Here is a 14,673-nt window from a genome sequence, read left to right as displayed (position 1 = left end):
GAAAGGCCGCACCGTGTAATTGACGGCAATGCAACTTCTGGGTTTGGTAACGTTACGTGTGGTGTCCCTCAGGGGTCGATACTCTGTTGTTTCGCATCTACATTACACAGACATACGGCGATCATTTCCACTGTCGAGCTGATGCTACCCAACGATATATGCCACTGGAAATAACAACAGAAAAAGATCTCTGTGTGATATTAGACTCAACTCTCTCGTTTTTTGTTTTTGTTTTACTTATCGGAGAGCACTCGTTTAAAAAAAAAAAAAAAAGCTGTCACCGAACAGGCAACTTTCTTCGTAAAATGTTGACCTGGGGCAACGGGGGAGGACTGGACATGCTGCACGCACACATTTGTCAACATGTTTGTCGCTTTTGACTTCATGAATGGCCCATGTGTGTATTTTTGCTGGAAGTGCACATAAAAGGATCAGTGGGTGAAAAGTTTGCTTGGCCAGCGGTCAAAGGCCATTCGCATGCAAATCTTGTCAGCTTCATCTCGACGTCCAATTGAATTTGAACTTTCAATGGCGGCATCCGCTATTTTCACCCCGCGCGTGTATTCTTCAGCGGGCCTTCGCGCGAGTTCTATTTGCACTCTTGCCTTTTGAGATATTGGAGATGAACCCCGGATTCTGGCAAGCGGCCGCTTTGAAACGGAAGCGAATTCAGCGCTTTCATTCGTCAATCAAGCTGAAGGGTTCGTCTTCCTCCGTAATTGCTGCCGTGGCCTCGCCCGCCCAGTGTGCCCCTCCGGCAATTTTGCACGAGGAAGGATGCTTGAAAGACGACGTGGGCCGAGTCAATGCCGAAAAAAAATTGAGAAAAGCTTTGTCGCTGGGGCGTCAATCAATGACAAAAACGAAGGTCAAGTCAGAAGGTAGCTTGGAATCGTACGTATCGTCGCTGCCGTTGGTCGAAATAGTACCGATATGGGCAATTTCCCATTTTGTCCTAAAGCGTCGAACGTGGCTTGCGCTCTTTCACAATGCAAATGCCAAACGTTGGACAAAATAAGGTGGTGATGCCAAGGCCTTTCCTCCAGCGTGCGCCAGGGCCTCCCGCCATTGGGAAATGCCCGGAACACCTCACTGGGGAGGCATCCCAATCAAGATGCCCGAGCCGCCTCATCCGGCTCCATGCGGACGAGAAGCGGCTCGGCTCTGAGCCTTTTGCGGATAAGCCGGCTTTTCACCTTATCTCATTTGGGCCGCCTGTACCTGGGATCTGGTTCTTTCGGTCGGGACCCACCGCCGGTGAGGGTAGGACCGCAGATCGGCCGGTAAACCGAGAGCATCGCCTTTTGGCTCGGCTCCTCTTTCACCGCGACGGACCGATGCAAAGTCCGCGATGAACTTGCCCGTATTTGGAAATCTCGTACGAGGTTCCCGGCCCGTATCGGCAGTTCCACACAGTTGAACCTTTGAGTTCAGTCAGTCTTCACATACCACAAAGACTTTGGAGAATCATCGTCCGATATTTAACCTTACGACGGCACAACACTTGAAAATCTATTGAAATCTCTTAACACGGCCGAAACAAATAGCCGACAGATCTCCGCGGCGCCGGTTGTTTCAAAGCGCTGCGGAAGTACAGCGGAGCTGATATTGCAAATGTGCAAATGTCGCATCGTGGCTCCGTAACCGAGGCGTCCGATCCAGGCTAAGCTAGCGGGTAGCCTCTTGTCCCCGACGTGACAAGATCACTTCCAACATGGTCGCTTGACGCCAACCGGATGCGCCGTCTGCAACGCAAACACCGTCTTTAATGGAGAGGAATTCATTTGCGGGACGGCAACTGCACAAAGCCCTGGAGAGGGACGCTGTGGGGGGAGGGGGGGGGGGTGTACACGTGTGACTGACTGAATGAGAATCAGGGTTAAGAGATACCGAGGTGCCCGTGTGGCGTCTCTCTGGAAATCAATAAAGCACGCTGCCGGCGCACGGCGCGGCATTTCAATTGAAATGTCATCCTTTGCATTTAAGAGCAATAATGTCAAATTTAATGGCATTAGTCGGCGTTTTATTCATGCGAGATCTGAGAAGCCAAAGGAGATGGTGCGCGGGGGGTTATTTGAGGTGACGTGTTTTGCGAGACCTTTGTTTGTTTCTCAAGGCAATGCGACTTGAAGAGGCTTTTTTGTTTTACATTTTGGTCAAGAACCCGCCAGTGTTTTGGTCCGTGAAAAAAAAAAAAAAAAAAAAAGGCAGCAGGAGGAGCATCCGGCTGAAGGTGAAATCACATGTGAAGCTTTTTTTTTTTTTTTTTTTTTTTTAGCCCAAGGCGCTCCTGTTCAGGCCCTCCGCTTTCAAGACCGGAAGAACAATATGAAAAAGGAAAACCGGCAGAGACGTCCTTGGACACACTGAGAAGGATGTGAATAAAAAGCAGCAGAATGATGCTAATAAAAATTTTAAAAAATGACAGGGGGGCTCCCGGAGCGGATTCCGCATCATTAAATGGTGGCCCGGGGGCGGATGGAGTGTGATGAGCAAGTGCGGCCTCTCCGTGTAATTAAATGGCGGCAGGCTGGAAGACGATAAGAGCCCCCGTGCCGCCACCCGAGCCCCCCCCCCCCCCACCCGCTACACCCCACCCCACTCACAGGGAATTGTTGAAAGCTATAAACAATCCCATTATTGGTGGGCAAAGCCACATTTTCTGCCAAAACAAGGGAGGCGGACAGATTGCTTGTTTTCTAACGGGGAAAAAAAAAAAGGAACCTCGGCCACGATGGCAGCTGAGGTCTCCCCCAGGACCACCTCGCCAGGGGGGGGGCTTTGTGACCGGACGTCCGGGCTTTTCTCGGAACTCCGCTCGGATGAGTTTCGGATCCTGTGGTCACGGGCGGGCAGGCTCGAGCGGTTTCCCGCGAAGGCCCCCGTGACACCGAAATCCACACTTGGCCGCCAGTTGATGATCGCAGCCCGGCGAAGCCGAGCGGAACTTCATCGGGCCGCCAACCTTCGGGTCCGAGCGACCCTGAGAAATTCTGTTTTGAACTCTGTAAATGAATGCGAGCGGCATGCAATCGTGCATCGTGCGCACCGAATGACCAGCAAGCAGAGGTCTCATAACCCCCCACGGACGGCCCCCCTACAAAACTACAAAAAAGTCTGCGAGCCAGACCCCAAGCCACTTCGAGACTCCGACACCGATTGGATCAGCAAGTCAGATTTGGAGGTCTCGCAACTTGTGAAGCTCTTCAGCGAGAGTCCACTGCGGAATTTCTGTCCACAGAAGAAATGGACCAGACCTCCTCAGGGCAGCTTCTCACGACAACGAAATTCAACCTACTGGTGGCCATGCAAGCAAACTATGACATCGGGGAGGTGGGCGTCGCCCAGACTCCGAGCGGACTCCCCGAGGAACCGCCCCAGTCTCCCAACGCAGCCCAGCGTCATCCAGAAAACCCGAGCGGCTCTTCTCCATTGACTGGAGCCGGCCACCGACAAGTTTTCAAACCACCTTGGCAACCCCCCCCCCCCACCCCCCACCCCCCACAGACTCCCACATGGACGTCTGAGAGCTTTCCGCGGCGCAACATTGAGATGACTTGGAGCTGTATTTCATTCGGACGTTTTCATCTGTTAAGAGCTTTCGTGCGGTTTTTGCCAAGCGCGGCGCGAGCTCGGTTTGGGCGCCAAATAAGTGCGGTCATCCCCCTTGAAAAATGGCCGCAGCTGCGCGCCGCCATGCCAAAAGGGGCAACTTTCACGCTTCATCTTTCCGGCTTCAAATTGGATCAGCGGCGGACGACCTTCAGCTCTCAGCCGCAGACGATAGCGCTGACTCGGGAAGGAGGCCCGCCGGATCAAGACGTATCTTCGTCCCATCGCCGTTAATGCGAGGCGGCAGTTTCAGTTTCAATCCTCCGCTGGTGTCAAACGTGGTTCTGACAGAAGATTTCTAAGGAAGGCGGACCGGCGGCGGCGGCGGCGCATCATTTCAGCCGCCGGCTGCGTTTTGGCAGCCGGGGGGCGATGAGCTTCGCCGCGGCCGTCTCGCGCGGTCGCTCTTGTAATTTAAAAAGGTCAGCGTGGCTCCTGCGTAATTCAAGGCTCTCGCCGACGCCGTATTAACCCCCATATTTAATCACCCTCAGGCGGGCGAACGAGCCGAGCAATGCAATCTTCCCGTCACCATAAGTAGAAGGCGGGACGATTTGCCCTCGTGGCTTTTTGGGAGGCCTTTTATGGCTCACGATCGGCTCGACCAAAAAGGACGAAGCGCCGGAATTTGAAGCGCCAACTTCTCCAACGTCGCTCGCGTCACGAGCGCGCGACGGTCGCGGCTACGTTCGGAACGTGAGCGGAGGCCAAAGTGTGTTCCGTGGGAAACCTCCGATTTCATGTCAGTGGAAGGAGGACAGGAACCCGAATCAGGGTTGCAAACAATCAGTTCCACATTCAAGGGAGGCTTTCGAGACAAACTTAGGGCTGGCTTTCAAATGACGGCGTACACGGCTTAGGTTTGGATCCTCGGTTAGAGCACCGCATCCGGGTTCCCGTTTGAAACGAGGCTTCGGCTTTTAAACGAGGGCTTCAAGCTTGGGTCGGCGATTGGAAAGGCGCTTTTCATGTGAGGCTTCGGGTTTCAAGTTCAGATTCCACAAATCGGCCCAAGTGGTCACGTAAACGATCCGCGACAAAGATTTCAATGAAACGTGAGCAATGCCGCTAGATGGCAAAGGCAAAAACAACCCGATGACTTCTCGGGAGCCGCCGGTTTCCCGCCCTCAAAGGTCAGACGAGCGTGCGCACGCGCGTGCGAACGGAGGCGGACGGGAAGCCGAAGCGAGATGGCGGCGGTCTTACCTGCTTCTAAGGGAGCCTCCTGACAGCACGCCAGCTCCAGCAGGACCATCAGCAGGAGGGGAGCGGCCCCCGAGCCCGAGCCCGAGCCCGAGCGCCTCGCGCGCATGACGCCGCTCACTTGGACGCCATCTCTGGACATGGGTCTGACGAGACAGAAAAAAAAAAAAGGCCATCAAGAACGCACGATACCGACAAAAGCGCCGCACGCGCTTTGTTCGGCATCGACCCGCGTTTGGCGTGAACACGTTTCGCGCTGTCGCAACGTGCGCACGCGCTGGCCGGGCGCCGACGAAGCCACCGAAGCCATCGAGTCCATCGCTTCCATCCACATTGGATGGATATCAAGAAGCTGTCCGGAGTCCGCCGGTGTGCGGGAGACAAACGGCGGCGCGCCGACGGCAGGCGGCTGAAATAAATCGGGTCCAATTGTGCGGATCAGCCATGCGAGGAACAACCTGTTCACCTGCGTTTGATTGCAGGCGGCCGCTTCCCGGTCTGGATTGCGCACCCCCCCCCACCCTGCTCGCTCCGACTTTCTCATGGCAGCCACTTGGCCATGCGTGACGCACTCTCCAATTGCATAGGACGCAAGTGTCGCGGCATCCTGTATACAGTCTGCCTTCGGTGGATTTTTTTCTGATTCTTTCACACAGACAATTCGACTCAAGTGGAATTCTGCAGCATTTCCAAACAGCCGCCGCCATCTACAAAGTGCGGGGGGGGGGGGGGTGGTGAGATCATGAGAAGCTTCAACAAGTCACAGAAGGCGAGCGTTAGCGCAGCTTAGCGGCTGCGGCTAAACTGCGCCATCGATGCACAATTACAAGCAATCGGGAGTTGAAGGAGGATTGATTTTGCGAGAAATTCCTCGGAGGACGGCTTGATCGACGTGAGCTCTGCACGCGCTCAAAATACATGAGCGGGTTTTTGGGGCATCGGGCTCGCTGGGTGTCACCGCGGGAATGGACTTTGAAAAGAATACATCAATAAATAGAAAACGGGAGGTAAAAATCTTCCGCCGCGGCCGCCTCAAAGCGCGAGTGCTCCTCCGACCGGCCTTTTGCGGGCGGCTAAAATCCTACTTGCAGCTAAGGCGGAGGACGACTACTCTTGCCATTTCGGTGGCTCCCGAGCTTGCATTTCAAATGAGCGCCTTCATCTAATGAGCTCGCGACGCGTTTACGCTTAATTAAAAAAGCGGATACAAAAAACAAAGGCAGCAGTTAATTAGCATTGTGACAGACAGAAAGTAGCGCCTTGCTTTGGCACCCATTGGAAAAGTGACTTTCTCATTGCTCGTGTACACTCTCGGGCGTGAAAATCCCCTGACGAATCCATTTCGGGAGGCGTCGCTCGGCTTTGGCAAATCAATGCGTCACTTGCTCGATGGCTGTCGTCTCAACACAAAGCGATTGTAATCCGATGACATGTCACACCGAGCTCGACTTATTTTGCCACACCTGACGGTGGAGGGGCCGGGGTGTGTAGAGGCTAATTTGCATGAGCTAGGACAAAAAAAAAAAAAGGTGCTTTCAACTGGACTATGAAGACAAATTGCGCCGTTTTGGCTGCAAACACGAATTTCATACCAAAACAAGTGTTTGACAGATAAAAACCAAACTACTTTCTTGAAACATCAGCAGGAAACCCAAACTCTGTCTTCAAACCCCAATTTAAAATCATGAGCCCTGAGGTGAACCGGGAAGCTTTTTTGAAAGTAAAAGCTGAGTTTGAATCGAAATATGTCATCCGAACTCGAAATCTTAACCCAGGCTTGAAACCAATCAGGTCATTTGAATCCTGCAACTTCTGTTGGTCTACATGGAAGGAGAAGTCACAGTGGGGCCACCACCAGCAGCGCCGGCTGCTGATCCCCCCGCCCGCGAAACTGTTTGAGGTCATTCCAATGTGCAAACATAGTGGGGGGAGGGGGGGGACTGAAAGGTGGCGGTTGCAACCTTGACACCCTCATCAGTCTTACTTACACTGCAGTCCCAAGTTCTACGCAGCACGCACGCACACACACACGCGCACACACACACACACACACACTGCTGGCTCGACGTGGCAGTACCGTGAAGAAGCTTAATGGAGCATCAGATGGAAATTTTGCAAATATGGCGGCGGGGTACAGGAGGGCAGGACAAACCAAAATCCAAATTTGACACCTCAACTTAAAAAAAAAAAACAACAACTCTCATGTCGCAAACACTTCCATTGTTCATGTAAAAGTTAAAAAAATAATAATATGAAGGACCATCACCATCAATAGAAGATAAAGAATGAAAACATTTAATGCTCCAATCCAATTCGTCGTGCTGCTCCTTCTGCATTGGATCCACTCTGTTCCACTTTAGCCCCGATGAACACGGCGCTCGATTATTTTTTTGTTTTTTTGTTGATCCCCGGCGGCAAATATAGGACATCAAAGCGGAGAGCCGAGCACGCGCAAACTTGACGCGCCGCCGGAAAGAATGCTAATAGCGCGTCTGAAAGCGATGGGGATGACCTTGGAGTACGTTTTGTTGACGCCGCCTAAACGTAGCACGAAAGGCGCATCGATTGGCCACGTCGAGAAACGTCTCCGTTGCAGCCGGTGACATCAAAAGGAAGACGCATACAGAATAAGGGCTGGCACGTGAAAAAAATGTAATCAAAATACACACGCACACACACACACACACACACAGTAGAATAGTTCCAGCAAAGAGCCTTGCAAAAATACAAACAAAATAACGAAAAACACCAGCGGGTAAACAGCTCAATGCCTCAAGTCCCCACCTCCACCCCCCCGCCGGGATGCAAGCTGTGTTCCGAATTTAAAAGCTGCTCAATAATGCAAGCGGCCAGAAGAAACACAAAATAATGGAGAACAAATATGCTGGAACTCAAAGCGAGAGGCTCAACTCACCGAGAGACGGACAAAGAACGCGTCAAATCCGGGCTAAACTGCTTCTTCATACTTGAGGAAATACACGCCGATCAAATTATTTCCATCTTTCCCCCGTTCAGCAGATGCACAAGGTGCTGCAAATCGGTTTTAGCATGCGCATAAATGCTAAAATGCGAGCGGCATGAAGGGAACAATAGACTCGATGGTCTTTGACCACTTTGACAACATTCCTAGGAAATCCGAGTGCCGCGTCGCTGCGAAGCTACTTTCATAAAAAGCTACATGGACAAAGCTAATCAACTAGCACCCTCGGCTACCTAGCCGCCCAAGCAGACGCTAATATTCTACCGCCACAACCGTTCCCAATGAAAAGCTTCACAGCCAAGCTTGGACATAATTGTTATTTGAGTGCATTTGTAAAACTCACGACTTCAAAGCATGGCGAAGTAATTCTGCGGGTTCGCTCGCTCTCAAGCTGAACTATTACAGGTACACTCAGGATAGCTAATGAGCTCGGCGAACCCGACAGCGAAGTAAGACAATAGTCGGAGACTTATTCAACGATGCCCGCATGCTATTTTATGTCTCTTAACAAGCCCGGATTGTGTTTTTCTCCCCGTTGTGCTCCTCAAATGCTCCCAAAGTTCACCACGGAGGAGAGCAGATTTATTCTGAACAATGGGCAATTTAAATGCAGTAAGTAAGGCAGCTCCATGCTGTGGCTGCTGATGGTCTCGGGAGGAGTTTATCAACTGATGCAAGGAGCCTGAGGCAGCTGACAGCAGGTGCGCCAAACAAACCACCAGAAAAAGAGGGAAAGCGGGGGGGGGGGGGGGGGGGGGGCTCAGCCGCAGTAAATAAGAGCAAGGCAAGTTACACGGAGCTGAGGCAGGTAAGCGGGGGGGGGGGGGGGGGGGGTTTGCAATTATGGGAGGTTTGCATTTCAAGATACGCATTCGCTATTCATACAGATGACCTGAAATAAAACGGCACCCCCCCCCCCCCCCCCTCCCCGTGCATTTCACAGCATTCTCCTTTTTGGTAAAAGGGCGGTTCAGTGATCGACCTCACGGTGCAAAGGTGCAGAGTTCAATGCCGGCTTCGGCCTGCCCGGTTGGGGTTTGCGCAGGTTTTCTCCGGGTATTCCGGTTTTCTCCCACATTCCAAAAACATGCACGGAAGGTTAACGGATCACTCAGTGAGCGCAGACGGATGTTCGACGACGTGTGCCCCCGCGATCGTCTACCCTCGTGAGGAGAAAGCGGATCGAAATGGATGGATGGATACTTTTGATACTTCATCTTCGCGTAAAGCGCGGCACTCTCGTCCGTCTCTACGATTTACGTAACGGCGCGTCTCCTTAAGGAACTTCCCCGAGAAATCTTAAGCCGCCGGCTTTTGATGACCGACTTGAGTTTCCCCAGCACCCGAGTCTCCGTGTGCCACTTTTCACAAACGCTCGTCTCTCCGCGGCGGTCCTCGCTATGCGTTGGGCCGCGTGACAAATCGAAGAGCGGCACGCGATTGGGCCGACGCGGCGATGCGGAACAGTGCCGCAAAGGTAAGGAATACGAAGACGTGAATCGTCTCTTCTTTACACGTTTCCCCGAAGCTCAAAACTCGGTCAACTCTCGACGTTCGCATTCAGGCGGTGTTGTCGTCAAGACCACATCAACCGAGACCGAGACAAGACCAAGACATTTGGAAGTTAGACTGAGACGATAGCAAGTCCGTTTGGATATCGAAGAGAAGTCGCCCGCACCCGCCCCCAAAAAAAATCAAACTCGGACATGGTGTCAGCAGCTTCTGTCCGCTGTGCACCGCAGAATTGCAAATCAACTCCTTATAAGTTTTGGAAATCAAGCATGACTGATGATTTTGCTGATATTTTTTTTTTCACATTTGGGGGCCCCGGGATGGGGCGGGGCTTCATCCGCGGTCTGGGTGGAGGGGGCGTGGTCGTCCGGGCGACATCAGGAAGAAGGCATTGTGTGTTTCTCACTGATCCAAGTTGTCCTCCCCTGATCTCGACTGGTCTTGATCAGAAATCCAGAGCCTACCCCGTCCAAGACCGAGAATCAAAGACATTTGAGAGGAGACAGAGTTCCTCAAAAAGCGGTCTCGGAACCAAGACCCGTAACGCGACATATGAAGGCTTTGTTTTGTCTCCCGGTGAGAGCTCCGTCTCCTCATACGTGAAAATGTCGCCTCGTTCCCTCACCGGGAATTGAATCTCGCAGCAACACATGCTAATCCGCTTCGGCGCCGTGTCTACCTGCCAGGAAACGCTCTCCGCAGTCCCCGCGGACGTGACTAATTGACTCGCCGGCGCGGGTGACTGACACGTCGTTTCCAGACCGTAATAATAGCGTGTCGCGCGGGAATGATGGCGACAAGCCGGCGGCCGGGAAGCTCCCCGACCTCGCAGTCGGGGCGGGGGGGGGGGGGGCCCCCGGCGACTCCGCCGGGGCGAGACGGCGGCCGGCTTTTCAATCAGAGACGGTGGCAGGACAGTGATCGAAACAATAAAAGGGGAATCAATCGGCGGCGGCCTGCGGGCGTTTGGACGTCTTGAGTGACTTCCTCTGTCATTCTCAGCCTTGACAAGGCGCAATTGGCCTTTGTGCGACGGGGAAGAAAAGGCAGGAGTGATTTGTCGTTCATCTTTGCCATTAGACTTGCTCCTGCGGGTCAAATCGACTCATTTGAAAGTAAATAAAACGATGTCATGAATAAGTCCATTTAAAAAAAGGGGGACAGTAAAGTGACGCATGTCATTGAATGACCCTGAAAAGATCTCAAAGTTGTGAGATCGATCAAGGCGCTTTTCCGCGTCAACGTGCGACTTTCTAGTCCAATTGCATCCGACTACCGTATTTTTCGGATTAAAAGGCGCCGTCTGAATGAACGGATCCGTTCTCCGGGGAATTTCTATATGTTGCATACGGTACGCGGAGTTATCGGGCGCGCCGGGTTATAAAGTGCGTGGCGGTACATTAAAGCGAACCACTAGGGCAAATGAATCAAAGCTTGGTCCATTTCAATTCGCAAATCACGCAAAAGGTTTTGCTTTCAAACACTTTTGGATGATTAAACGTGCAGCGGGTCAAACTGACCCAGGAGGTCATTGCATTTTGCGAGAAATGAACAGAACACTATCAGGCGAGGGGGGAGTGAAACTTTGTTAGTCAGCAGGTTTATGCAAAATGTGTTGGTTTCTAACTGCTAAACACTGCCAGGGTCAAATTGACCCAGGAACATTTTAGCTATTTCCTGTAACCGGAGGCTTAAAGACTTGCAATTCCAGCAGAGCCCTTGAGGGAGACACTGGTGTTCATGTCTTACTCAGCGTCTGCCTCCTACCCTACTTGATTATTTTTTTTAGCCGATTATTCACTAATCCCGTTAGATGGAAATCTATTAATGTTCCGCCTTTAGGCTACCACACACAAACTTGGGAGCTTTTGTGCCGATAAGCAGCCCATAACACCCCCCCCCCCCACACACACACACATCCGGCCAACTTCACCACCCCCCTTCGCTCGGGCCCCAAATGCGGCGTGAAGGCACATCAACAGAGCCGCTCCCCGCATCAGGGAGCTTTAGCCAGACGAGCGACCAAGCAGCCAAGTGTGACCGCACCTCGAGTCACAAAAGTGGATTTCTTTTTTTTTTTCTTCAATTTCCACAAATTCATCCGCGGAGTCGGGCTTACACTTGCACTGACTCCATCCAATTGGCTGAATCTAATTCAAGGATTTCAAGTAAAACAAACCCCAGGGTCACATTCTAGAAAGGGGGGCGGGGGGGGGGGGTAGATTGAGTGGAAAATAAACAAAAGACAAAGGAATGACTAATAGAAAAAAAATAAGTAGATATTTTATTTTATTTTATTCCGATAAAAAGTAAGAACTTAAGTAATGCTGTGATCAATTTCATTGCGCTCCTCCCGCTGATGCGCCCGCTTTGGCCACCGGGCGGCAGTATAATGTGGTCATGCAGACACAAATGACGGAGACGAGTTCCGACTGCCTTTACTGCGACTCAGTCAAACGCTGTCGTATTTGTCACATTTTGTCGAGGATAAAGAATATATGCGATCGAATATTGGCATATACACGTGCTGCGCATGAAGCTAGCAGGCTTCTCCTACGGCGACATGAGTCGATTGTTATAAAATATAAATGGACAAATAGTTTCAGATCTATTCCCTTTTCGAGTAAACTTCAGCCGGGAGTGGCATTTAACCGCTCGGAACTTGAAAATCTCTTCGCGCCACTAAAAGTAAAAGCTTTCGCTCCTTTGAGGGGCGCTCGTCTCGCCGTTGGTCAAGTCACATCAGAGCTGTTGCCACATTCAACCGAATTTGCCTTCACGTTCCTGATGACAAGCCCCCCCCCACCACCACCACCACCACCAAATCTCTTCTTCTTCTAGTACATATTATATATGAATACATATATACAACACGTACATATTTGCTGGACACAATTTTCCATGAATTCAATTTGTTGCCGTGCGTGTCATGCCTTCATCGAATTTTTCGAGTCATTGCAACCCTACTCGGCCCATGACAGAAATTGGGGGGGGGGGGGCAGCCAAATTGTGAGCTCCATCTGCGAGTCAACCGATTGCACGGAACAAGTGACGAGAAACACCGGCGGCGTGGCAAAGTTTCAGCACCCCGGCGAGCGCTCCGAGCACGCCTTCAATCAAACGCGCCCCCCCCCCCCCCCTACCAAGTCCGCATCAACTCCGCAGGCACGCCGAGCGACCTGTCGAGCGAGCGAGCGGCAACACTCGAGCGACCACGCGGCCGCTCGCGGGGCTCCTGCGCACGGCTCATCCAAAAGGCGCGCGCGCACTCACTCACCTGTCCGAAACGCACCGCGGCCGCCTCGTTCACCAAGCGAGCTCATCCGCAGCCGGCAAACTTTTCCGATCGTCTTCGCGCATGCTCGCACCCCAAAAAAGGAAGGCGGTCATTGGGAGGCTGAGGACCGGGCGGAGTGCGCAATCTTGCCGGCGCGGTGCTTCGTGTATCCCCCGCGCGCGCTCGCTCCCGGCTTTGACGCACGCGCGGGACGTATCCTGACAGCGAGGTGAACTCAGATAAAAGGAAAGGAAAAAGGAGGAGCGGAAGCGAGGGGGGGGGGGGGGGGGGGGGTCCCGGGCTGCGTGTGTGTCTGACGCTGTGCGGCGGCAGCAGTGCCGGAGGAGGCGACGGCGGCGGCGGCGGCGGCGGCAGCCGCTGAGCGTGCGCGCTCGAGTCACCCTGCAGGCAGAAGAAGCGTCAGCCTCCCTCCCTGCTGGGTCCTAAAGCGGCTAGCGGACAATGCGTGCGACGGCGCGCTTGTTTCTTCACGCACGCGCAAATTCCATGTGCGCATTTCAACACATCATCATCGGAAAAGGTCCAAATACACAAGTACCATTCGACTTTCTCAGTTGGACTGTGAAAAATGATTTATCCGTTTTTTGTCCATTCCACCAAAACCACTTCTGTAGTTTTCTGCAATATTTTGACATTGGAATCAACTTTTCTTTTATGACACAGATGATGATTTGTCAATGTGTCAAACTGTTGCAATAAAGTGCCAACAACTGCTCGGGGGGGGGGGGGGGGGGGCTTTATTGATGTCAGATTTTTATTGTCTTTTTTGCCTTAAGTACCATTGGTATCGGCAAGCCTCCATGTATACTCGCGATATATTTATACATATTCCAGGCATCATTCATTATCATATCATTCATGTGATGACGCCCCTCGCCGCTATTTCATTCATCACAATCACCACCTTGCACGATTGAAATCCAACAGCGGCGAGGAGTAATCCAACTCCATTTAACGGCAAATGTTATGGTGAGGCTCTGAAATGGTCCGTGTGTGTGTGTGTGTGTGTGTGTGTGTGTTGCAAACGTTGAGTTTGAGCCAGGAAAGGAGGACAGATTGGTGTTCCCTGCAGACGTGAACCCCCCCCCCCCCCCTCCCCGTGGCCACTGCAGACAAGCCTGTTCAAATGCACTGGGGGACGAGGAGAAAGCAAGAAGGAAAAGAAGAAGCCGCCGCTGAGCGTTCAATCCATTGGAAAAACGCTCCGGCCTCGGCACTGATTGTTGGGGGGGCTTACAAGCGGCACTCACTCGTCCTCATTGAAATACATGAGAAATCCCAGTCTGGGGCAAAAAGGGTCGCTTCCGAACGGCCAAATTGGACTACTTGAATTGATTGAAGGGCATGATGGAATACATAAATGCATGCGGACGGAAATTCAAATGTCAAATTCTTCTCCTTTCATCTCCAATGATGGGGCGGGCGCTCGGTCATTTTGCTTCCAATTCCAACGAACGGTGGACAGGCACGCGTCCTTCAAAAATCACCAATGACAACTTCGTTTTGCTATGGGGGGGCGGGGGGGGGGCTGTCCCCTCTCATGCAGCTTAGCCACTGCTCGCCCCGCCTTCCCGCTACAGCAGGGTAGATCCTCGATGGACAGGCACCACTGAACTGCGAGCATTTTGAGTTGTCCTCATTGGACGTCGGTGGATGGAGCAATCAACCAAGCAAATTTTGTTCAATGAAAATTATCCCCCCCCCCCCCCCCTCCCGAAGACATTTACAGGCCAACGGCTTTGACTAGATTTTGTCATCTGCATTGCCACACCCACTTGGCAGACGCAAGGCAAAGTCTGCTTTGTCTTTTTTTTTTTTTGCTTTGGGTTCCGACACCTTGCAGGGAATTCTTTGGATTTGAGCGCGTTGCAGACAGACGCTGCACCTCGGTTGCCTTGCGCTATGAAGAAGGACAAGCTGAGCACCCTCCCCATGACACTGCTCATGTAATACGTGTTTGGGAGAAGACCCCGGAGTGACGTTTGAAGGGGGAACGAGTCAAAAAGTCACCCCGGTGAGCTCCCCAAGCACACTCCGGATATGTCGACTGTAATTTCCGCCAGAAATA

General features: G+C 52.3%; 1 protein-coding gene across 3 annotated transcripts in view; it reads right to left on the bottom strand.

Moving 5' to 3' along the window:
- The window catches only part of robo1 (roundabout, axon guidance receptor, homolog 1 (Drosophila)), a 152,633-nt gene extending 139,780 nt beyond the window's left edge, over nucleotides 1-12,853 (bottom strand). For all 3 annotated transcript variants that reach the window (XM_086125090.1, XM_086125092.1, XM_086125093.1), the window contains exons 1-2: nucleotides 12,585-12,853; nucleotides 4,819-4,961 (exon numbers count right to left, since the gene is read on the bottom strand). In XM_086125090.1, coding sequence (XP_085981216.1) covers nucleotides 4,819-4,957 — 139 coding nt within the window. In that variant the 5' untranslated portion in view covers nucleotides 4,958-4,961; nucleotides 12,585-12,853. The remainder of the gene's footprint in view (nucleotides 1-4,818; nucleotides 4,962-12,584) is intronic.
- Nucleotides 12,854-14,673: the final 1,820 nt, after the last annotated feature.

The sequence above is a fragment of the Hippocampus guttulatus genome, chromosome 12 (assembly GCF_054856545.1).
Source record: "Hippocampus guttulatus isolate MCC_2025c chromosome 12, RoL_Hgut_1.0, whole genome shotgun sequence".
NCBI lineage: Eukaryota > Metazoa > Chordata > Actinopteri > Syngnathiformes > Syngnathidae > Hippocampus > Hippocampus guttulatus.
Note: the sequence above shows the minus strand (reverse complement) of the source record. Positions and strands in the feature narration are given on the sequence as shown.